The sequence below is a fragment of the Lissotriton vulgaris genome, chromosome 9 (assembly GCF_964263255.1).
Source record: "Lissotriton vulgaris chromosome 9, aLisVul1.2, whole genome shotgun sequence".
Lineage (NCBI taxonomy): Eukaryota > Metazoa > Chordata > Amphibia > Caudata > Salamandridae > Lissotriton > Lissotriton vulgaris.
The window spans coordinates 501,336,077-501,362,678 of NC_141697.1; the positions used below are offsets into that span (position 1 = coordinate 501,336,077).

The 26,602-nt window shown below is 42.2% G+C and overlaps 1 protein-coding gene across 1 annotated transcript in view; it reads right to left on the bottom strand.

Annotated features, from left to right (window-relative positions):
- The window catches only part of LOC147690325 (phospholipid-transporting ATPase IK-like), a 1,699,388-nt gene that overhangs the window by 429,160 nt on the left and 1,243,626 nt on the right, over window positions 1-26,602 (bottom strand). The window contains exon 17 of the mRNA XM_086937963.1: window positions 19,880-20,044. Coding sequence (XP_086794089.1) covers window positions 19,880-20,044 — 165 coding nt within the window. The remainder of the gene's footprint in view (window positions 1-19,879; window positions 20,045-26,602) is intronic.

The following is a 26,602-nucleotide window of genomic DNA, read 5'->3' on the forward strand; positions in this document are numbered from 1 at the left end:
CTGCATTGAGGGTTGATCAATGAAAAGCATTAATCCCTACCCTACACTACAGCTAAAATGATATCCCTACTTAAGCATCCTCAGGAAGAATGGATAAAGGTGTCAGCATGTGGAATCTTCCTAAGAAGTCTCCCCACCATCATTGGATCATGTAGCATGAAGCTGCCAAGACAGAGCTTGTTCAAAGATGATCGCTCTCTTAAGGCAAAGAAGAAGTGGTCTCTCTCCCAATTTCCATCGTCACATTATTACAGGTAAATTTCCCAGGAATCATTGCGGATCACTTTATCTGCGCTAAGCACAATCCGAAAGGTGTTCTCCCATTGCAACATTTTGTCCTTAGCACCCGAGCCCTCCTGTGTGAAGCACACCGACCTTCTTTTATCGACTCAAGCCGCACATTTGTAACTTCTCTCTTTGACTGACTAGTGAAACAGAGATATTATTCTAGCCAATAAGAGCGCTTCTTTCACCAGCAACATAAAACATGAGAAAGAACAAATTCCACAGTCCACATGAAATTCAACTGGTTAATTCTAAAGCGAGAGTTTCCAGGGAACTGCATTTCAAGCCTCCAAGTTCAGCTAACATAAGAAAGCACCAAAGGAACGTTACAAAATTGCATAGAAAATAAGGTACCTTCAATTAATGCATTTACCTACATGTAAAATGACATAATCAATAGACAAATTTGGTACATGAATAATTGTCAGTTAAACAACACAAGTTCTTAATGTTAATGTCTCATCTTATAAATTCTTTATTTTGGCCAAAGGCCATAAAAGATTTCATTACGTTAATGTTCTCTGCTAGTTACATTCACTTTCTACGTTACTTCTCCGTGTTACTTTCCAATGGCTTAAGCAAATCACGTTTCATAATAATACAGTTCAAGATTATTTCTAACACTTCATGTTAATACAACAAAGGATTATATGTGGGCACACTCTACCCATGTGATTATAATGCACTCCTACAAATAAAATATGATTTCCACTACACCAGTTCCCCCTCTGATGACATTGAGTCAAAGCAAAACACTTGAAAAAATCCCTGTAAAGTAGACTGATCTACACAGATGTCAGAGCTAGTCTCCTCTGTCTGACCTCATCCAACCACTTCAAATTATCATAATGACGGTCCAGCAGTCTTTCCACCTTTCCCTCTCTTAAGGAGTTCCCCATTTACCTCACCTTGTGGCAATTGTATCCTTATCATACCTATGAAGATGATTACACAAACCCCAACAATTATGATAGGCTTCAAGATATATCCAAGGATTCACTTTCCTAGGTTAGCAAACCAACATCCAACTGCACCAATTCGCTTTCCAATCTTATTCAAAACTCCCTCAGTTGCCAGAGCATGTATCTCATGATGCATCTCAGTGATGTTACATATATCTCCTCAGATCTTTTCTTTTATAAGGGATATAAGGACAACACTGATGGACCATCAGCATCCGACATACTCCGCCTTCTTTTGCTAGTAACACATCTAATGCAAGACAGCTTTGCATCACATCACCCTTATTGAACCCATCTCCCCATCTATGAGTACCAATGGCTGACCTGTGCTGACAGACAACTTATCCACAATGGTAGACAACTTCCTAATCTTAATGTCTCAATACCCAAACAAGAGATCATCATTTCAAATGTCTCCCACAACTTCACCAACACTCAGTGCACCTTCTTCTTGATGACTCACTTTCCCTTCCAAACCTTCCAAATCTTTCACATGGCATACCTATGGAAACACAACTGCCACATACCAAGTACCATACCAATTCCACAAGCAAAATATACTCCAGGCACCACTTGCACTGCTTCTCGCAGAAATGTCTTCCAAGGACCATTTATTAGAAAACTATGGTCACACACACTCTGTCCACAAATTTAGTCTGAGAATGACTCTGCACTTGTCATATGCAAAGCTTACCTTGTTCCCAATCTAGAGCTATAGGACCATAGCTTCCCTTAGCCTTGTGGGCTAACTCCTCCTTGGTCCATTCAAAGTTTCCTTATGTCTGTTAGTGTGCAGATTAAATGATGTCCATGTGCGTAAGCAGTATGTATTGTTACTGTGGGTGCAAACTATTTTCCCATTCTCTCTTCCTGCTTATAATAATCATATTTGTTCAAATGTTTATACACAGGTATCTCTGTGAGAGCCACAATATAATTTGAGAAGTAGTACTCGTAATGACCTTTTCCATAAAACATACTAATGAGCAGTCTACAACTAATGCTATTTGTCAGTCATGGGTAAGTGATAGTATCTAATCCCTTCTTCGACCAAAGCAGGCATTTGCATGCACACAAAATAATCTCTCACATCCATAGAATTTACATATTTGTAAAGCAACTCAGCCAACTCAACATAAACATTCAGCATATAATCACTTTTAGACAAATCTACATGCAGAAAGTGACTAGTTTGCCATATTAAGCCTTTATCATATCCTAGTGTACCCTCTTTGGAGGCAGCAGTGGTAGGTGTGGATGTCCCATGTACACCCAATCCGTGTTTCTCAATCTTGTGTGCATTTGGAATTGACTCTGTAAATACTATAGCTATTAATATAATTACCCCTACAATAAGTGTACCTACAATACATTTATGCCTACCGATTTGAATTTCCAGACTCCATTTTCAAAGTGGCTCGGATTGAAGCTTGTAAGAGGATCAACGCACAGAGTCTCTTTTCAACGCCTCTTATTCACGCACAACAAAAGTATTTGAGCAACTTTTCCTTAAAACTTGGAAAATTCTTTTAACAGTCTTTGCACAATATTTACACAGCTTGGAAGACGTCCCTAGCCCTCTTTCTTCTTCTGGATGGAAAATCCCTTATTTAGTTTTCTTCCATTTGGGCCTAGGTTCTATTCTTTCAAGCAACTTATTTACAAGTTAAAGTTCAATTTATATCCCTTATGAGATTAGAGCCAATCTCCTCAATGACTTGTTGTAACAGTTCAGCTCTCAATGCTGCAATCTCTTGAGTATATTGAGGAGCTCTGAAGCGCCAACATTCGATGTCTTCCAGAATCAGAGTCCGTAAACCACTCAACCTTGGTGGAAAAGGCACAGTCACTGACAGAAATGCATTACCTTCGATTCTAGGAACTCTCAGCAAGATCTTAACAATCAGTATCAAAATCTCAAACCTCGCTCTCCCCAGCAATTGTAACCAGATAAGTCCACTCGGAAGAGAAATATATCAGCCATGGCAATCTTGTCCTTCTGGATCTCCTTGCACTTCCTTTGGCTTGTTCAGACTCACTCAGATCAGTCTTGGAACATTCACTTATTAGTGCAAGTTCACTTTCAGATGCAAGTCTCAAGTTCCTTCCTTTCTGTCTCAAAGGCCATGTTTCATCTGCAGCATCTTTTTTCCTTGACTGTACACAACCAATTTCCACACCAGTCTCTTCTGTTGAGCCAGACTCTATGCCATTCACAATGTTACCCTCTCCCTTAGAGTCCATACCAGGGTTGTGTATAGCTTTACCACCCTCAGCCTGATGTAGTGAGTTTCTAGCTCCTTCAGCAACCTCCACAGCTTGGCTTGTCCTCTCAGTGACCCCTCAGTCATGGCTAGAACTACTCCAGGGGGAGGAGCTGTTTCATCTGAGGTACCTGTGACTCGTCAGGTTTGGGAAGCATGGACCCAGTTCGGCACTCCTGCACACTTTACAGCACTTTGTCACCAGTATCACCTGATATGGTCCAATCCACCAAGAGTCAAGATATATTTTCCTCGGGTGCTTTTAGACAGTGACCCAATAACCTGGGCTCAGTTCATGGCAGAGGTCCTTCAAAGGCTGTGCAGTTGCTGCTTCAACCTGAGGAGACACACACAACGAACCACATCAGCCAATCCTCTACAGTAGTCAAGGATGAAGTCATCTATGATAATAATCAATGCATTGGCAGGCACAGAGGAAAGTGCATAGCTCTTCCCATCAAGATTTCATGTGGCGATAACCTAGTTCTCCTGCCAGAAAAGCTGCACAAACTCATTAGAACCAAAGGCAACACATCAAGCCCTTACAATGATGTAGAAGCACACTCTTTATCCAGTCTCGCTTTTAAGGTCCCATGGATATGCTAAACTATGCCAGATGCCTCTGACTTGTAACTACAATGCAGTCTTTGATCCACATTCATGTAGTATTTGATCCACACTCATGGCGGTACACAACAGTCTCATTACTTCATTGTGGAAGTATATTCCTCTATCCGAATCTAGAAATAAGCTAACTCAGCAATAGTTTTGCTACCGTGAGACTATCATACCTTCTGGTTGGATAAGCTTCTACCCATCAAGAAAAGATGCACACAACAACCAAGATGTACCTCAATCCATTACAAACAGGCATCTCAACACCCTGATCTGCCATTATGGCTCAAGGCAACAACAGTCTTTTTCCTAGCATTCACCTGTTGGCACGTGACACACCGATGACACACTGCTTCTGCAATCACGCAAAACCTCGGATTGAACCAAGCTGGCCTGAAAAATCTCACCATTGTACACCTTCCTATGTGGGCTGCTCCATGAATATGTCTTGCCATTGGATTTAACAAAGGCAACACTGCCCTTCCATTAGTTGAGACCCTTATGTCACTTTCTCCCTTCTCATAACCTGCTCGGATCCAACCCGCTTGTTCCTGATCCGTAGCTTGCATTTGCAAACACCTGACTTCATCCTATGTGTCTGCAAAAGCTAGCATCATGTTGAATGTGGTCTTCTTTATACTCTTCCCAACATATTCACCATTGAAAATACATTATTGTGTAGCACAAAAGCAAGAAAATTTGTCCGCATATTGGTTCCAAGTTGTCTCCCCTCCCATGGGCTGCATTCTTAAAAAAAAGCCACTTCCTTTTGCAATTGCAATGCTTTCAGCAGTTGTCTCCCATATTCTCCATTCCTGATGGGGGAGCCCGATTACGTTAGGAGCCCTCTTTACGACCATAGCTGTCTGAAGTCATGACCACACTGAAACCATACTGGCTATCTGTGTAGATCGTGACTCGGATCTTGCTTGGAGACAAGACATGCACAGGTCAAAGCAATGATTTTGGAGACTTGTGTGGAGTGTATTACCTGTAAACAAGCAGCTTCCACCACTCCAGAGATGGTACAGACAACAAATGCTGCTCTGAGACTGCCTTCATTGTCTCTTAGACATGAACCATCAACAAAGAGGACTTGATCGGTATCAAACAATGGTTCTTCGACAATGTCAGGTCTTAGCTTGGTGCAAAGTTCAGTAACATCCAGACTGTCATTGTCTTCCCAATTTTTCCCATCAGCATTTGGAGCAGGTAGCAAGGTAGCACAATTTAACACAGAACAACACTTCAGGGTCATTTTTTCGGCAATGAGTAAAACCTGCTCATATCTTGTCAACCTGTTCTTTGTCAAATGCTGTGTTTTGTTCTTCACCATCAGAAACTCAACTTATTGCCATACATAGACAGCCAGTGGATGACCCATCACAATGCTCTCACATCGTTCAATACTGACACCTGTTGTAACAATGGGTTTGAGACGTCCAGGCAATGCTGAAGCTACAGGATCTAAACTAGCTGAGAAATAGGTCACTGGTCTACGGACACCTCCATGTGTCCGGGTGAGTACAGAAAGAGCCCAACATTCTCGCCATGACAAAATAATTAAAAAGCTTTGTTGTATTCAGGCATTCCTAAAACTGGAGCGTAACATAGGCACTTTCTCAAATCCAAGAAAGTAAGCAAACAATTGTTATCCCAAGGTACTGGATCCCACACAACCTTGTGAGTCAGCATCTGCAAAGGCTTCACGATCAAGGAGATATTACGAATCTATTGTAGGCAGTAGCCAAACATGCACAAAAACATTCTGACCTCTTTCTGGGTAGTAGTCAGATTCATTTTCATGATCGCCTCCACTCGTTCTGGTGATACCTGCAGTTTGTCTTTTTCTATTCAATGACCCAAATACTGTACTTCAATCAGACATTACTGAAGGTTTCCTGGCGACACCTTATCCCCATTGTCAGCCAGATGGTTCAGTAAGGTGATAGTATTGTCCTTATTGCCTCTCGCGTTTTAGATGCAATGAGGCGGTCGTCTATGTACTGAACCTGCACTGAGTTTTGGAACAGAATCAAGCTTTCAAGGTTGTTTTTCAGTACCTGATTGAATATGGATGGACTTTCAGTATACCCTTGAGTGATACAACACCACATTAGGAAACAATACTCCAGACGGAAAGCAAATAAAAATTGGCTGCCCTCTTGCAATGGAATGGCGATAATTACTGACAGAGGTCAATTAGTGTGAAATTTGCAAAGAATTTGGAAGGAAACTGAAACAGGATCACAGATGGATTTGGTACCACAGGACAATATGGAATCACTATGTTATTGACCTTTATAAGGTTCTGAACAATGCAATAGTTTATGCTTGGTCTCTGCAATCCCATGATGGGCGACTTGCACGGACCCAATCTAGATATTGCGAGCGACATCAATATATCATACGCTGCTTTTCAAGAGTGGATTACGAAAGGACTCGACACTATCATACCAGCAAAATGGAGTAGAGGACGGAGTACCCCCTCTAATCCATGGTATGATGAGAATTTGAAAAAAATTAGGAAAGAGTGTAAAAAGGCCGAACGCCAGTGGAGGAAAGACTACAGGGACGAGGAGAAAGCATGCTATTTGGCCAAACTCAAGCTATACCACAAAGCCAAAGAATGCTAAAGAAATTGAGTCCAGCCCCAACCCCATGAAAACTATTTTCAAACTGGTGCAAAAATTACAAAACGGTGGCAACTCGGCCTCATGCATCTCTTCTATGCAACAGTGCGACGATCTGGCCACCTACTTTACAGAAAAAGTGAGAAAGATATTTAACACCTTCTCTCATACCCCCCTCTGTCTGCACTGGTGTCTCCATTGAGGCTCACAAAGGCTCTAAGCTCACCCTCCTACCGGCTATCTCTCCTGAAAACCTAGCTACTATCTGCAGAAAGGTGACATTCGGGTTCTCCCTCAGACCCCATGAGACCAGCCCACTTTCTAAAAGCGTTGGACTTCTTCCTACCTTCATTGGCCAAACTCCTTAATCTTTCTTTTTCATCAGCCACTGTGCCCACATGCTGGAAACAGGCTTGGGTTACTCCATAATTAAAAAACCCACTCTAGACCCTGCAAAACCAGAAAGCTACAGACCAGTTTCACTGCTTCCGTGGGTATCTAAATTAGCTGAAGCGCATGCGAACGCCGTACTCACTGACCATCTGGCCAAAAACAACATCTTGGACCCCTCCCAACACGGGTTCAGGCCTGGGCATAGTACGGAGTCCGCCCTTCTGGCCACCACAGAACACCTCCGGAGGATTATGGACACCGGCCAGAGTGCTGCGCTGATACTACTCAACCTCAGCGCAGCATTCGACACGGTCTCCCATGATATCCTACTGGGCCGCTTGGAAAGCATTGGGATCAGTGAACTGGCACTGGAATGGTTTCGGTCATTTCTCACGAGCAGATCCTTTCGTGTATCAGCCCCATCTTTTATCTCTCAACCCCATGCGATAGGCCAAGGAGTCCCCCAGGGCTCTGCCCTTAGCCCATCCCTTTTTAACGTGTATATGCAACCACTTGCGGCAGTGGCCAAAGAATGGGACCTCACACTGGTTTCATACGCTGACGATACTCAGCTGGTAATCACCCTCACGGAAGCGCCCTCTGCCGCTGCCTCAAAATTTAGGGATGGGTTGGCTGCAGTCACCAACTGGATGACTGCAAATTGTCTACAACTAAATGCAGGAAAAACCGAGGTGCTACTCCTGGGCAAGAACACCAGCGGTTGGAACAACCATTGGTGGCCCCCTATGTTGGGCTCTACCCCCCCTCCGAAATCCCTGGTAAAAAACCTAGGAGTATGGCTGGACTCTGCACTGAATTACCAGTCGCACACAAAAAAAGTGGCAGCCACATGTATTGGGTTGCTGAGAAGCCTTAGCCCCATCTTAGGCTTTTTTGACCCCTAGACAAGGCAGCTCAATGTCCAAGCCACCATCCTTGCCCGGCTGGATTATGCAAACGTCCTCCTACTGTGCGCTAACAAAGCTGAGATATCCAGATTCCAACGGATTCAGAACTCAGCAGCCAGGGCAATTGTAGGCCTGCCCAGAAGATGCTCGGCCAGAGCTACCATACAGAGGCTCCATTGGCTGCCCATGGAAGCTCGCATCCAGTTCAAGGCTCTTACCATCGCCTTTAAAATCCTTAGAACTGATGGCCCCGAACTTCTCCGATCACTGCTAACACCTTATACCCCACTACGCAATCTTCGCTCCATGGGCCAACACCTTGTTGTGATCCCCTGCACAAAGTTCTGCCGAATCGGAGATCGCTCCTTCAGAGTAAGGGGAGCAAAATTATGGAACTCCTTGCCCCTCCACATTCGCTGCCTCACCAATTTGTCAGCGTTTCGCAAAGCAGTAAAAACTCACCTCTTCCCTCCTTTGTAGTCACGTCCCCCTCCCCCCCCTTTCTCAGTTGGTTATGCTTTGGTTCTTAGCGCCGGGATGCCCCGTTGCTGGGGCAGCTGTCGCACTCAACAAAACTGATAACATAACATAACATAACTTCCCATGATCTCCTTTAGAATGTCCTGTGCAATCAAGACTCAATTTCAGGTGAAATCCTTGCCACTGTTACTGTGGCCAGGTAGTGCTGAGTTCTCAGGGATTCTTCATAAGGGTTGATCTGTTAGCGGATTAGCTCAACTCCTCGAATCAGTCTGATCTTCTCTCCTGAGAAGTCCCATACCACTGGAGAGACTGTGTCTCTGAAATCCAACTGCATGTCCTTTACTGTCAGCAAAGAAAACATGGCTGTGTATTGGTTCTGATTTACCAACTTGAAAGCAATGTCTTCATCATTAGTCTGCAGTTCACTTCTCTTTGGTGTACAATAGATGGTACAATTCTATTTGCATAATAGGTCACACCCCAGCAAACAAACTGGACTTGAATCACACACCACAAACTGATGGTGATCCTGACAGGTTCCAATTTTCACAGATACCTCTTTTTTTAAATAGTTTTAAATTCTTTTTTTAGCGACTCCTACCACTTGGTTTGATTTTCCTGGGAGGGGCAGGTTTGGGACTACTGCAGATCTCACATTAGAAGGGGTAGCACCAGTATCAAGAATAAATGGGATGAATATATACATCTGCTTCTACATATGGTTCACTCTGGTCTACCTCTAAGACTGCGCCAAGCGTACAGTCTTACTCCCCCCTCAGGCACCATCATAAGGATAGGTCCTGATCAAATGCATCCAGCACTTCCATTAGGGCCATCTGATGATATGTTTGGTTGCCCTGCGAGATTCTCGGAGCTTGGGGCACTTGCACTAGCTGGTTCTGATATCCTCCCTCATTAATAGATCTCGGTCTGGTCACTGTAGGTAACTGATTCACCACATCTGTCACGTGCACAAGTTCCCCCTCCTGAACCTGATTCACTGGATTTATGTGATACTTGCACTTCCAATGCCCGATCTTATGACAAAAGTGCCAAGCAGCGTCTTTTTCAGGGTCACAACATCTATCCCTGTCTTGGGATCTATAGGGACACCTCTTCCCCTTTCCTGTCCCATCAGTCTTGCGACTGATGTAACTTGGATGCCTCCTGGAACCTTCTCTTGACCACAAATTACTGTTCCTTCTATTGCTTGTACCTGCTCTCCCTTCAGTGCATTTCGCATTTGAGCCAGCATCAAATTCTCTTTTATCCTCCTATACTTGGAATCCACCTCATCACTGCAATACCTGGCGTACCATAAGATCTAATCTATGGACCTATTTTGCCAACAGATTTAGTGTTGCTGGATCATGAGGCTAATCTCCGGACTAAGTCCTGTCACAAATTGCGATACAAATTGGCTCATGTCTTTAGGGTTGAGTGTGTCTAACTCGCTGTACTGCTTAAAGGCTTGCAACAGCCTTTCGATTTAAGCATGTGCTGACTCTGATATATCTCCTTTAGCAACCACTTCCTCAGCTGCAATCTCAGCGCTTGTACGCCTCAGGGCAGCTATGTGTGCTTTACAAAAATCATTTTCATTTTCATTTAATTTCTTTAGGTTCCTGGGTCGTTCGATCTATCTTAACCCATTCGATGTCTTGAGGGGCTATTTTGGTCTGCAACCTTGTGATCACCTGCTCATACTTTTTCATAATCACTGGTGAGGGACCAGGAGTAAGAGGATCCCTCTCTGGCTCAGCAGCAGGCCACTCAATAGCGATTTGTTTCAAGCAGACCATAGATCACTTGGAACCACAATTTAAAAAAAAGTATTTAAGTCCATCCACAACACCTTTGAGATCTTAACATAGCGGCCGCCTTGCTAAAACCACTCTACAGGTTTCACTCTAAACCTGAGGAAATTATTTGTAAATGCAGCTAGGTCACTCCTACTCATACACATCTCCTCCACTAGGCACCTTTAATGGATACGCCTCAACTCCCGGGGTCCCCCCTCCTGGAGGTGATGTTTCCCCTGCCAGCTTCCTCACAATCTTCTTCTTCGACCATCTTTCCTCCCACTTATCCAGCATACCCCAAACCCTTATTTCTACAGTCAACTCTTGGATATGTGTCTTCAATCCTGTCACTCCCATTTCCTCTAGCTCCTGGTCACTGTAGTTAAGCCTATGATTTCCCTGTAACATTTTCGTTCAAGATAAGTCCACTCCGTACCTCTGAGCTAACACTGATAACTTCTCATGCACTTGTCTCACCCTTCGGTTGACATCCTTTGCTACAAACAACAGGTCATCAGGCTCATAGGTCTCTATCCTATCAAAAAGTAAATTCCCACTGATGATGTTGTCTAACTCAGCCTTCAGCCTCACCACATCCAATACGCCCAATAGCTTCGCCTTCACTGCAGTCTTGTTGGTACCTGACTTGATGAATTACTCTGACTCGCCTTGCTATTGTTGTAATCTCTCAACCAGTTTTCCAAGTTTGAAACATCCAAGACATACTGATTACCAGTGGCTCCCTGACTTGTACTTGCTTCCGTGGCCGCACCAATTGGTCCACTCACTAGAGTTTCCCACATGCGTATGTCTGAACTAGTACATGCCATAGATATATATCATATGGTACTTGAAACAAAGCATACTCCCAAAGGATCAGCAGTAACTGCTAAAGGGGTACTAGATTCTCTAGGCACTAAGGATGGACAATTCCCACTCATGCTCCCTGCTCTTCACAATACAGTTACTACACCTGGAATGGACTGTAGCTGACTAACGTTTCCCACTGAGCTCGGGTCATACATAGAGACAACAGGACCAATAGTGACTGGGACTGCTACCTCCATTCCATTCTATACCTCTCAATGTGGATACTCCTGTCAATCCCACTCCTGTGGATATCCTTTCCAAAACTCCTGCACTTCTGAGCCCGCCTGTCCCCTGCTTGTGGACTGTAAGGTGAAGGACGCTCAGACAGCAACCAGTTCAGCAAACTTTCTTCTTGTCACTACTGTCACTTCCATTTACCTTTTTGATCCTGTCCTGGGGATCTCCCTCTTCTACTAGCACAGGGTATAGCCTTCCTCCTTCTATGGTACACACTCTCCATTTCTTAAGTTGTGCATCCCATAGTGCATTCTGGTATGACCTCACAGTTTTCTTCATTCTCCCTTGATATTTCTCCCTCTGTTTAGAATGTTCTGCACGCAAATATTTGAAACTATGTTGGTCTAGGTAATGGTCGCAGCGCTAACATTGCTCCTCTTAAATGATGCACTACATCTAGCCGAAATGAACCAGAGCGTGCAAATAACAATTTCCCCTCATTTTCAGTGATCTTGTGCTAATTTTGAAGCCAAATTATAGTATGGCGCCAAACCTTTGTCACCATGTAATTTGCTGGAGTATCCTCGAGTTACAACCCCTTCATAACCTCTGAACAGATCTCACGACACCCTTGCATGATTTTAATTGCAATTTTTTGTTCAAAATTTAACGATGCAACAATTCTTCCAACCACAACTTTCCAATGACTGCCAACCAATCCCAGTGCGGCGTTACACTGCCGGCCTATCGCATCGCAACACTCCCTGACGTCACCTTCACTGCTCACAGCGGCTCATCCTCCTTCACAATTTCTCTGTATCTATTCACTCACACAATCATCTTAAAATCCGTAATTGTCTGCCATCTAAAAGATCAATAGAATTTAACCACAAAAGAAAATTCACACACAGTGATCTTGATCTGTGCTCGTCCCCTGGATTAGTATAGCTCACCTCTGTACACAAGGTCCACTGAAAGATTCACACGTGCCCCATTTACACAAGGATCCCTGTCTTAGGTGGAATTGCCAATGACTCCTCAATTCCTATGTCAGGCAATGACAATCTCAATCTTGGTGTCTTCTACACCTTTAATATATACCAGGCTCTTAGGCCACTTCGGGAACTGAAACTCAAATCTCAATCCTTGGACCATGTGCGGCCCAAAACTACATTCACTTGACTCTCACACCAACCCTTCAAGACATCACAGGATCAAGTAATTCCTACAATCTTGCACACAACATACACCCTAATAATACAAACTACTCCGTTCGCCACTGACTGATCCTGCCGCACCATCAAACTCTGTCAGTCTCAGCCAGATTCCGCGCATTCCGTTCTTGGTCATTGGGATCTAGTTCATGGCTGTGGGGTTCTATATTTCACCTTTTCTAGACTCATTCTGGATTTTTCCCTCACCTCATTTGCGAACCATCCTACACTGCTACCAACTGAAAGGGTTCTAGACCTGTTCCAGAGTTACAACCTGATGATTCTTTTTCACAGCATAAAAGCGTAGAGTGGAGAAAATGTGTTATTTAAAGCCAATTAATTAAACTATGATGCTAAGGGACACATAGTAACAACAGACAACTCTGTGAGGTTAGTTGATTTGTTACATAGCCAAAAATAACTGAACATAAAGACACCTCAATAAGAGAGTGTAGAAATAAATTGGAGTTAGCGCGAAGCCAAATCTTTGAGACAGTTCAGCATGAATAATATAATTAACTAATAAGAATTTAGAGGATCAGAAAGCATAAGTCCAAAGTTCCCTGCATTGAGGGTTGATGAATGAAAAACACTAATTTCTCCCTACACTACTGCTAAAGTGAAATCCCTAGTTAAGCATCATCAGGAAGAAAGAATAAAAGGTGTCAGCATGTGAAGTCTTCCTAAAAAGTATCCCCATCATTAATGGGTCATGTAGCATGAAGGTACCAAGATAGAGCTTGTTCAAAAATGCTCTTTCTCCAAAGGCAAAGAAGAAGTGGGCTCTCTCTAATTTCATCGTCACTTTATTACAGGTAACTTTCCCAGGAGTCATTGCGGATCACACCATCTGCTCTAGGTACAATTCAAAAGGTAGTTTTCCATGAGACAGCCGTGTTTTACCATTGCAACATTTTGTCCTTGATTTCCAGGCCTACTCCTGTGTGAAGCACAACAACCTTCCTTTATCGGCTCAAGCAGGATGATTGTAGCTTCTTCTCACCTTGTCCGACTAGTAAAACAAAGACATTATTCTAGCTAACAAGAGCGCTTCTTTCACCTGCAACACAAAGCATGAACAAATTCTACAGCACACATGAAATTCAACTTGTTGATTCTTAAGCAAAAGTTTCCAGGGAACTGCATTTCAGGCCTACAAAATTCAGCTAACATAAGAAAGCACCATAGGAATGTTACAAAATTCATAGGGAATAAGGCACCTTCAATTAATGCATCTACCTAATTGTAAAATGACATAATCACTAGACACGTTTGTTACATGAATAACGGTCAGTTTCACAACACGAGTTCTTCACGTTAATGTTCTTCACTAGTTACATTCATTTTCTACGTTACTTCTCTGTGTTACTTTCCAATGGCATAAGTACATCATGTTTCATATTAAACAATTCAAGATTCTAACACTCTATGTCGTACAACAAAGGATTATATGCGGGTACGCTCTGCACGTGGAATTATAAGGCACTCCTACAAATAAAATGAGATTTCCGCTACATCACACCCCACAACAAAAAACATCTTCACCACCTGCATGTCTATGATAGCATCTGGATGAAATTCTACGGCCTCAAACTCACCTCAGACAAAATTGAAGGGGTCATCTTTGGAAGGAAAACCTCTGCTTGGGACTCTATCTGGTCGACGGCAAACCTCTACGCCACCCCCAACCCCACCACTGATGCCAGAAACTTGGAATCTTCCTAGACAAGCTCAACATGATAAATAGCCCAGGTAAACATGGCAACCTTCACCTGTTTCCACATCCAGGGGATGATGAAAACATTTTTCAAGTGGCACCCAGAGAACACTAGGAAAATGGTCACAGAGGCCGAGATAGCCAGCATACTTGGCTATGGCACACACCCTATGCAGCAATCACCAAACAGATCATGAACAGGCCCAAAACACTGGAGCAAGAGTCATCCTCAACTTACCTTGCCACATCCACTCCTCAACTGGCTCCCCATACACAAATGAACTGAGTTCAAACTCCTCACACACACATTGAAGCATTACACAACACATGCCCGCCTATCTTAACAGCTGTGTGCACTTTCATCATCCTCCCAGGCACCTTCACTCTGCCTCTCACCAGATGTACCCCACATATACTAAAATAAAGCTGGGGGTAGTGCTTTCTCATACATATCCCCGAGAGCAAGTAACGACCTACAACATCACAAGAGAGCCTCCTCATCACTTCTTAAGTTCCGCAAGAAACTGAAGACCTAGCCTTTTGATTAATCTCTCCTGGGAGACAGCCAACTACCCACCTACGAAGCACCTGGATACCCTCACAGGTGATCAGCACTATACAAACTGACATTAAATAGCAGGAATAAAGTAGCTTGAATGTCAAGTGACTTTTCATAAAATGCTTGTAGGTTTATATCTAAATTCCAGGGACAGCTATATACCCTGACACGCCTATATATAAGTATCGAACTTCAGAATATAAGTGGGGGCAAAATCCTCCCATCCAAGAAACCCACAACATAGGGGCGGGGAATCTATTGTCTCCATGGGATTTTTGGAGAGAACCTGAGTGATGTAGGGCAAGTGTCGTTACTGGGCCATAAGTTCACCGCATCACTACATTAGTGTACATGTGCAGAGAGGATATTGTTATCCCTTCTATATCATACAAAGTCCACCTCCTACCCTGGAGTAGACCAGTAGTAGATTGTGTTGAAAGATGTAGAGTGTGCAGTCACTGGCAGCAGCCATAAAAAGAAGCATAGGGTAAAGTAGAGGGAGAGACGAGGAGGTAATAAAAAAGTGTACAGAGAAAGGCAGGATTGAAAGGCATGATGGGATATGTAGAGGAGCCAGTCTGGGTCTAGTGTGTCTAGGCAGGATGCCATTATATCAAGGTAATGTTTGGGGGTAGTGGGATGGGATTAGTTATTGATATTAGAGATGTTGATTGTAGGATAGTGGACAGTTAAGCCAAATGTTGTGAGAAGTGTGAGGTCGGCTTAGTTTCAACAAAGCCATCTTTTTCACCAAACAGCAAGTACAGGCTTTACATATGCTCACCCTACTAACATGTAGTTTCCTTTAAAATGAGTGAGTTCAGGCCTCAATTATTTTGACTGGGAAAGAGATTCATGGAACTATTTAACACATTTCCCACATTTATCCTTGAATATTATATCTGTAGCTTTCCCATAATGTCCAAGTAGGCAGGAGGCAGCTTCAGAACACTAATAAAAATATACTGTAACTACCAATCTCACATACATATCAGACTTTTTTAATGTATCTTTGACAACAGATTGATGAGTTTAAAATATACATAATAACATTGGCAGTGTTTCTTCCTCAAGCAATTTCTTCAGTTGTAAATTTGTGTATACTCACTGCCAAACACATATATTTAGGGGCATGAGGTTGGCTATAGAGATATTTATACTTGCATTTATACCTGCAGAGCTGTGCAGTATGTGTGTACTCTGCAAAATGTATTATTGCCAACATTCCTAGATGGGCACAATAAATTACCATGGACTTGTGTGTGCTGTATTTGGACATGCTTTTGTGCAGTGTGTGACTTTTCTCTGGGCCCAGTCACGTTCCACAGGACCACAAATGAAAGGCCCACGAACTGGGCCTTTCCAGCTAGTCCATTTGGCATTGTCCAGTCACACAGACTGAAAAAAATGGCAAGTGATAATTTGGAGTAATGTCTGTGCAGGTGGATAATCCAGTAAAGGCGTCTGACTCAACTTCACATGCATTTGCCTTGAACATGAGGAAGCAGAATGTCCTCATGGATGCAGTGGGGAGTTTAAAACTAAATTGTGTAACTAAAGTTTTTAAGACACTTGAGCTTCTACCTAGATCTAGCTTTTGCCAAGAAAAGAAGATTGTCTTCTTACAAAATTCATTAATGAGAGACATCCAGGTAATTACTAAGATTTAGGAAGTAACCATAGAGGCAGCGATGGCTGTTAATGCTATTCTATTTAATGTATCATTCTATGCCCTCATTGTGTTTGGGTGAGGGTAGAGCTTATGACTATAGGCTGAAGCAATGCTCTAAGTGCTAGGGCCATCTGCAGAAATGGGAGTTTAAGGAAGGTTGTGGTTTTGTGTTCACCTAAAGCCTAGGGTTTCCTTTTAGACGGTCTTGCGCTGAGACTTTCATGCATCAAGTTCACTTCACTTCTTCCGTTTTGCCCTCTGCAAGATTCTATCCACCAAATCAGGTGTTCTACCATAAAGAACCAACAGGAAATATAGTCGTTACCAAAATCCATAACTACTCTGTCCTCACAGATGGTTATTTAGAGATCACGGGCAAGGTTGTATGTCATTATTTCAAGATTGACAACATCGACCATCAGTATTCGCCTATCTGTCAGATCACCTTCCACAACTTTATAGGGCAAGTGCAAGTTTACTTTTCTTAACTCCACCAGGACATACTTTGGGAGGTAAGCATAAATGACATTAAGAACAGTCATTATATGCTCACCATGCAATCTTAAAGGAGTGGATGGTATATTATTATGATTCAATCTATCACGCAAGGGATACTGACCCCCACAATGGGCAAGCTTCAGATGGGTTCCAGAAGGAGTAGTAGAAGTAGGTCACAAATTAGCTGTACACTACCTGGCCATAAATGGATGATTTCAGCATTGATTTATGAACTTATTATAGACTGGATGATGTCACAAATGGTTATTAAAATTTTGATGACTACACTTGTGACGTCCTCCATTTCATAACTAAATAAGTCTGCATGGTCAATGGTGAAATCATGCATTTATGCCCAGGCAGACTTAGGTCTAGTGTTGGACAGTTGTGATGCCTTAACAGCCAATCAACGGTGGAGACCTATTGATGCTTCCATGGATGATCACCACCTGGAGGTACACTGAAATGCATTGGGACAAATAGGAGGAAGAGAATGTTCTCATCTAAAAGGCCTAATGTGCTATATGATGTTTAGCTCTAGAGAACATATCTTCAGAAGGATAAGACACAATTAAAACAATTTCAAGGATGGAGCATGGAAATGGTTAATATTTTAAACCAAGAGTCCGAGGATGAGAAGATGAAGAATCTCAACAATCGTGCAGTGTATGACATAGCAAATGTGAAAGAGATTTTCACCATTCTAAAGGTAATAAGTGCTGTTCAAGAACAACATTTTCCAGGGGTCAGAGATTCATAGAAGTAGCGGTTACTACAGTACTAGAAGAACAAAAGACCACTTTACAGAACTTTTTAACATAACATATAGATTGACTACAAAACCGGACAGGCCATTGTGGAAAGCAGAATTCCATATCCAAGCTAAGATTGTCACACTGGCACTTTGGCCTCAGGGATTGACCAGTCATTTTGTTGACAAGCCACATCCAAAAACATACATGCAGCTGCAGGAGAGGAAGCACTACCCCACACCCACAACATTCCATATTCCACTCTAGTTTCAATGAGTAAAGATAGTCATGATAAATTGTAACTGTATCTTTAGTGCACATATCATTGATCACATCCAGGCACAGATCCATCATGATATGGCCACTATCCAACAATGTTGCATCCTGACTCTCTTGGACTAGGTTTCTAGCTAAAATAAGGAATTTTCCTCGGCAGGTGCTGTATTCTATCACGTCATTGACCGGGCAAGTCCTCTCATTCTTGCATGACACCATACAATCTCAGAAATTTCTCTCTGATTTCACATGAAAAGTTTTAATGGGCAGCGAGTCAGTTGTCAAGGGTGACATCCCAGCATAGGTCCAATAAGCCACCTGATAAGAGTTTGGCACCGTATAGAGATTATTGGCTGCAGCTATGCATGCGCAGGATTTGTGGACGATGGACATTCTCAAGTCACAGTATCAAGGACTTGCTGGGGATCTGTAGGGCACAGACATCACTGATCCATCTGTATGACATGGCATTTCTAAGGGACAAGTTGCTAGTGGTGGAGACCACACTACAAAATAAAACAGATGATGTCACAGTGTGCCCTTACCCAAGCCTCGCACACAGTGCATCCCTCATCCTTCATCATCTTGGGTAAACTGGAGGTGGGTAGGTGTGCATGTGATGCTTTGGCTATGCACCCACACTATGCCTCTTCTCTACTTCCTTTGGTTCTTTGTCCCTTAACACATACAGAACAGATGGTGGGATTATGTGGGAGGGGTATCTGAACCTTTATGTTTTTAGAGTTTGGTCCCTGCGATTTTCTTACCTGCACTAGGCACAGGAAATCCCCATGGGCAATTTTTTCCTAGTACAGTACCTACATGCTAATGATACATTTTTTTACTGCAGGACAGTTTCACCTAGTAACTGATAGAGATAAAGTGCCAGTTCTATTATGAAGTAGGTTTTCATTGTAGATCCTAATTTTTTCTCAAGGCAACATGTCTAACACAAGTATTTCCAGAGGGCTTGGAGGAAGGAGTCTATGGAAAGATACTGCAAGAAGTAAATAAGTTGTGTTTAAGGTGTGTTGTAATGCTTCAAGATCATTCTTCTTTAGTCACACACACTACACCCCTTGCGCTTGCCTTCTCTTGTTTCTTTCGGGGTTCTGTCTTTTTTCCCTACTTTTGACTGTTGATGATTTGAGCTTTTCCTTGGCTGCATTGATGTTTTTTTTAGCATATTTGTGTGTTGGAAAGCTTTGTTTTAAGGTTTGCTTATATTTGCCTCTCCTGAGGTGCTCTGTTCTCCATCTTCTTCTCGAAGATTTGAGAACACTTTCATTTTTGGCACGTTATTCTGGATCCACTTATGTAATACCTTGCCTATAGGGTTTCGGCACAGCGGCTCCCAGAGAAGGCTGTCCTAATCATCCCTCCAAGTACCATCAACAGAAATCAATAGCCGATTCATGGCCGTTGCTTTTGAAAAGCTGGTATAGTCTGCAATCATGTGATTATTTTAATAAGATTAAAGCATCGCAAAACAGGCCCTGACTTCCGACCCGGCTGTTGCAAATGAAGCAGTCGAAAGCATTCAGAAAATACAATAAACATCCTGCTTCACAAATGCAAATCCTACTTTCAGCAGGTTCCATTCAGAATCAATATTCATCCTTAGAGGATCCATAAGCATGTATGTTTAACACTACCTCATGCAAATAGACTGAGGATTAGCAACCCAACTTCCCAATGAAAATTGTTGACTAAACCTGGTTTACAATTTTATATCACGAAAGTACGATACGCCATTGCAGTTGACCATACTTCCCACTCAAGGGCGATCCTGCATTTACCTCTAGATCTGTTTCAATCTCTTCATAAGTAGCGTGGAGCTTTTCCGCACGGTTCTCCAGTGTCACACACGCCTCCTTGTGCCTTTCCCGCCACACAATGTACTCGGACTCCTCCACGTGTTTGCAAGCTACACACAAGGTTCTTAGTGTCTCACTGGCAAATGTCTGCAAAGAGAAAAATGTTGGGTAAAAAACACTATAAAATATTTGCTGCTTTGCAAGAATAACCATTCAAGAGTATTCATGGATATGTGTGCAAATCTAGGATTTTAATACACAGTCCTGATTTCCTACACTTACTCAGGCAAACTGTCCCAAAAGCGTTGGAAACACCCACTGTCACGATTACCTATCTTTTTAGCTTTTTCTTGAAAAAATATGTTTTATTGTCAAGAAATCCTTTTCACGCACATCCTAGAAATAGTTGAGTTGTGTTCTTTCTTCCACTCAGTTGTCACACTTACCTGTGACATTCTGGATAAAAAAAGTAAGTTAGGCATCTAAACATTTGGAAAGAGTTTGAATTAATACAAAGTGATGCCTTTGAGGGTGGTTACTACTTTCCTATGGTTAAACTCTGCTCCTCTCTTGAGAGCACCTATTCCTTCAGCCTAAACGTACAACAATTCAGCATTCTTGCACATTTCCCACCATCGTAAGTATAATTTTCTGTTGGTAATATTCTCAAATTTGGATTTCTAATTTGCTCCCACAAATCCAGGATTAGCCTATGAAAATGTAATTTCTGACAACAATAAGCTTTGCATATGAGGCCTTTAGCAAAGGGAAGCCAGATTGAGAAATGTTCACCTACTGGCCATTTATCGTGAACCTAAAAATATGAAAAAAGAGCTTCAAACAATTGGAAGCTTACGAGAAACATCCTGAACCCAATCAAAAAATGTCAGGCGAGAAATGTAAGACTATTGGGAAACTGATCAGAGAATTTCAGGATAAAACCCGAGTAGGATGACTCCCGAACTGCAATCATGAAGATGGAAAGATGAAGGTGAAAAACAGACCAAGAAGAAAGAAAATGAGGAAGAAGGGAAAAGTAGAAGGGAATGGCGAGGATATTAAATATAATATTATTTATAGTACATATTTAATGCTATAACTACTGCAGCTCCTGATGAAAGAAATAAAGCTAATAATAATAATACTAGCAACATTAATAATAGCAGTGCTAATATCCATAGCCATAAAATTAAGGTCCCTTTTATGAGTCTGGCAGAGCAGAATCCCAGGGTGATCCGGTGTTCCTTCACCTGGTTTTCCTGAGTGCTGGAACGCTATACCTGATGTTAGCAGCTGGTAAAATCTCATGAGGCAGCCAAGTCTTATTGCTCAGTTTCCCATTTCTTTTTTCTACAGGTAGGGAGGAACATTCATTGTCCCCCTGCCAGAACTACATTGTTCCTTCCCTCCTCTAATCTTAAAACTATTTTAAAACATATCCGTGTATTATGCAGTGCGCTAATAAAATCTGCAAGTATATTTTATGTAAGAATACACCATGGTACTCGTTCTAAGTTACGGAAACTCTATAACCAAATTGTGGACTGGTTTGTAACCTCCAGGAGTGGTGTTTAATGTACCTGCACTGCTCAGCCTTAAACCTAGAGACCTCTGGGTTGACAGAGCTGACTGTTCCACACCGCCATCAACAAGATGAAGGGACCCAGGGCCAACTTCCAAGCAGGTGAAGGACAAAGGGCTTAACTAGGGATGCCATACGCCTCTCTCACTAGGAAGAGTACTAATGTGACACACATGACACTAATTATATTAGAGGTTACAATACAAATGCCCCTCAAATACAGAACACCAACACAACCAGCAACATTTAAATATTTAAATGATGTTCAACCTCAAGATGATCTGAAGTTCTATCTATCTGAGCAAGAACTACTCATTCGAAGAACCTATTTACCTAACACAAAACATCACCAGAGGGGGGTAGATTCTCCAACCACTCATAGGAAGCCACACACTTACCTCATTATGCGGGGAACAAGCACATCACGCATGAGATGTAAAGAACTGACAGCCACACTTTTTTAATTTTAGGGAATTATCGGGGCAAATTAGCAGCGAATATTGTTTCAATAAGGTCTTACTGATGAATAAATAAGCCGACCGGAACATAACTAGTAACAGGTTTTTTTTTCTGTGAGAATGATTCTTGGGAATCATACACTTTTTTATAATCTCTGGAACTAGAATAGCATTTGGTTAAAAAAAGCTAATTTATGTAGTTTCTGGTGTGTTTGAAGTGTAAAGAGTGTGGCACCAGGGAGACAGGAAAGCAATCTCTTTCAAGCTCACCTGCACCAGATTCAAGGAATTTCCACAGGAATCATACGATGAGGCAGAAAAAGAAGGAGGTGGCAGCTTTAAAGATGAGGCAAGCGCATGTAAAGCAGGCAATTGTTTCTTCTGCAGACAGTTCTGGAGAATGGAGAGATTACACTAAATGATTCCAATCTGGAATTTGTACATTCAAAGTCTAGATTTGCTTTGGTAGCAGACCTTGACAGAAATAATAAAAAACATATTGGTGATTTTACTTAATATATTTTAAATGACCTCAGAAGAGGTATTGTGCTACTACAGGTCTGGCGTCCTCTTCAGACATAATTTGGACCCATTCTAAAGGTTTAAAGTAATCATAAAGTAATGAAACAAAAAACATTTAACCACTCAAATGCTTCAGGTTAACCCCATCCCTTCTCCACCCAAGTCCCTTTTTTGGATGTCCGGGATAGTTTGAACTTAAGCCCTCATATCTGTTTTTCCACAAAAAGTATCTAGGCCAAATGTATGTCATTTTTCCCCACAGGTAAGGGATTTTAAAGATAGCCAGGGATTGTACATTCTCTTGGAAGGAACCAAGAAAGTATCAAAAATATAGCAAAATATATGGGTGGTTTTAATTAGAAAAAAGCGCTGTACAAGAAAGTATGTGTTTTTTATCAAAGGATGATATTAACTAAAAGGTTCCTGTGCTACCATCACCCTCTTCCCAGCTTTCAAGAACTGGCAGAGTTGTAAAATATAATTATTTACCAACGTTTTTAACAGTTATTTCTATTTTTGTAGTTTCTTCCTACTTGTAGTTTGTGGTGGAACAGCCATGAACCATGGATGAATCCAGAAAGATCTCCATTTCTAAAAAGCTGACAACATACTTAATTCAGCAAGGGGTCATTTGTGTAGATCGCTCATGGCTGTTTCACATAAACTAATCATTGCAATAAAAATAATGTAAGAAAATATAAGAACAAAATGAAATAAGGTACAATGTTTTCATCTGTAACTATTTTACCCCCATGACTGATTTACAAATGTAATATACCATTATGTCCAACAGATTCTCCTGGTTGCATGCATCTATATGATTGTTGATTGTTCCAAAGCCATCCACTAAGCTAGAGATTGTAATCGTTTTTCATTGTATACTGACCCTCCATCAATTATACTGAAAATATGTAATACATGTAAATTGGGTATGAAGGAACCTGTGCATTTCTTAAATGTGCCCAAGGTAATAAGGTTGAGAATAGTGAATAATTCTGAATGTGGAATTATCCATCATATCACGCTTTTCAGATGACATTCTGCAAATGTGTTCTTTCTTACATTTTAGTTTACATTTGGAACAAAAAAATTGAGATAACAGATATTGTACTTTCTGTACTTTCACATATCTCCTGATAATAATGGTACCACACTGTGTGGGTGAGCCTACTGCCTGCAGTAGGAAAGCCCCTAAAATACAACATGATTTTTCTATTGAAATTCACTCATTCTGGCAATGAGGGCTACTGCAGTATTTGTGTCCGGTGGGGACCTGAGGAAACCTACCAACCCAGACATTTTTAAAGAGTAGATTCCCAAGATAATGTAGGGTAGTGTGACTTGTGTGAATACCACTATGTTTTTTCCCACTGAAAGTTCTGCAAGCATCAAACATTGGCTAGAATCATGGATTTTCCTAATATTTCTGTGAGGAAAGGTTTTGATATCTGCAGGAATTCATACAAATCCTACTACCCAACATTTCCACATGTCTTCAGTTAGAAACAGTGTCCTCTTTTATTGGCAGCAAACGAAACAGCTCAAAATGTGTATCACACAGAGTTAAAGAGTTATTAAAAAAGTCTTCACATGGTTGCAGTTTTGGTCCATTTCCATAATGTGCGTTAGGTTCATTTACAGATGGGAAGCAGTGTTTGAACCAGGAGAAGTGTGGGAACGCAGGGAGGTCAGACTTTGGCCATTTGCTAGAAGTACCCAAGTTTTCTGTCACATAAATATAAGAAAATAGTATTTTTTTCACAAGCATAGTTTGGACTTATGGTTTGGCAGAGCGATGTAAACCCCTCTTTTTACCCCCTTCCCCCTTGGAGACACACATACTTTCTGTTAGCAAAGGTGGGGTCTTTCATCCTAAGATGTTCATGCACCCACTATTTTTTCAAGCCTTGTCTAGTGAGCTTTCACCCCATCTTGCGTTGGTGGATTGGAGTATTTTCCACCTATCTGCCCTTCCCATTGGGTCAGAAAGCTTACCATCAGGGAAAAAGTTAAGAAACAGAATGGAATGGAAGGCTCTGCCCTGCACTTCCAACCCCCAGGCAGAAGTCAGTCTTCTGACACCACCTCTCTGCCAGCCCACAAGACAAAACTACACCAAATGAAATTCATATTTCCTTTCCATATATCTACGGCGTGGAGCAAGCACAGTTTTAAGCAGGAGATTATAAATAAAGGAAATCACCCCTTTCATAGAGGAGGTTTTGGAGAGGAAGGCTTAAAATTTTGTGAGAGGTCTAGTAGCAGCCACCCGAAGACAAGGTGTGAGGGCCCAGTACATCAGTTGCGTGTAATGGTACCTTTCTGTGTTACCTAAATCAAATTCTCTTTTACACTGATTGAAAGTAAGGGCTTCAAAGTTGTGAAATAGGTGTATTAGAGTGAGACAGCCTCCCTGCTTCCATGCCTCAAAAGGCCCCTGATGTTGGGCCAGGGGAAACGCTGGATTGTAATGGATTGGGGTAAAGGGTGACGGGAAAGAGGTTCATCTATCTTCGCTCGAAATTGTGTCCCAGGCTTTAAGAGTGGTCCGTGTAGGAGTACTAATATATGTGTTCGGGGGTCTGTCCTTTCGAGGGCGCCAAACCAAATCCCAGATAGTTCTGCCCATCACACTACGCTCCATATGTAACCAGTGTTTCTCAGAATCTTGTTGGGACCACTCAACCAAAACCCTTAGTTGGGCCGCCTTGCAGTATAGATGGATGTCTGATAAACCAATCCCCCCTTCAACGCGGGAACGACGAAGCAAAGAATAAAAGATACAGGCTTGGCCGCCCTGCCATATAAAGCGCTGGATCATGGACTTCATTCGCTGAAAAAAATCACGCTCCAGCTTGATAGGTAAGGCTTGAAAAAGATAAGGACGCTTGGGCAGGAGAGCCATCTTTACAGCATTGCGATGCGTTTGCCTCGTGGGGTTGAGTTTATGGAGCTGTTCGAGGGTAGATAATTCCGTTTCCAGAGCTTCTCACTGTCGAGCGTGCTGTTTGTTCAGTGCAGCATTAAGGGCAATACATTCACCCCTTAGGACAGCCTTTAAGGCATCCCAGGTTGTGAACTCTAAGGTGTCCTCTCGTGGATTAGCCTTAAGAAATTCAGAGATGACGGACCGCAGTTTGATGCATGATTCCTTGTCACGGGTAAGGGAGAGGGGAAAATACCATTTGGGCGTAGTAGACGCGTTACCTCACCATTGAAGGCATACAGAGTACAAACTATGGTCAGAAACTGAAAGGGGGAAGATCTTAGCTTCTTGCAGATCTCCCTGTAGGGACTGGCTAATGAAAATGTAATCCAAACGGGAGTAGGTGCGGTGGACATGGGAGAAGAATGCATAGTCCTGTGTTTGTGGTTCCTTGTTAGTCAACTATATATATATTGTGATTGTGATTAACTTCAATACTATGGGGAGACATACTAAAAATCCCACTACCCCGTCTCAGTCAGACCCTAACCCACTCTCAAAATCAAGAACCCGTAATATACAAATGAAAACGGTTCAGGGTACTTCAAAAGCTGAACGGGAGGAGTTCAGAAAAATCATAAAGGATCTACCCCCATAGCCAATTGTTCAAGTTCAGAGGAGGAATTTCCTGATCGAGGTGAAGGTGGTCAAGGGGGGTTGCAAGGAAAGTCAGACAATACTTGCAAGGTACTGATGAATTCAATTACACTGGACACAGAAGGTAACAGTGTTCATACAGTCTTTGAGATTGAGAGCCAGGAAAACCAGAATTAGAATTCTCTAACGGAAAATCAAGAGGACTCGTGTTTAAACCCCCCCCCCCCCAGTCTATTGGCAAGCAAAAACAAGGAGTACTCGATTTTCCAGAAAACTAGTCTTCTCAACCTTCAATATAGTCTCAACCTTCTCCCCCGCAAAAGTCTCCCAAGCTGGACATTCAAAGTGTGAGGATTCCACAAGTTGGCCAACTCCAGTCTTCTTCTTCCCCAACTCCTACTCGTGCACTCCCTCTGTTCTTTCATCCAATGGGGCATTCCTCTCCTCCCGAGCTATCATTGGAGCTACTTAAAGGTGCTAAGCAAGGAGCTCCGGAAACAATAAGGTTGTCTACAACAGGACCCGCGACAGGATCAGCAATAGGATCCACAACAGAATCT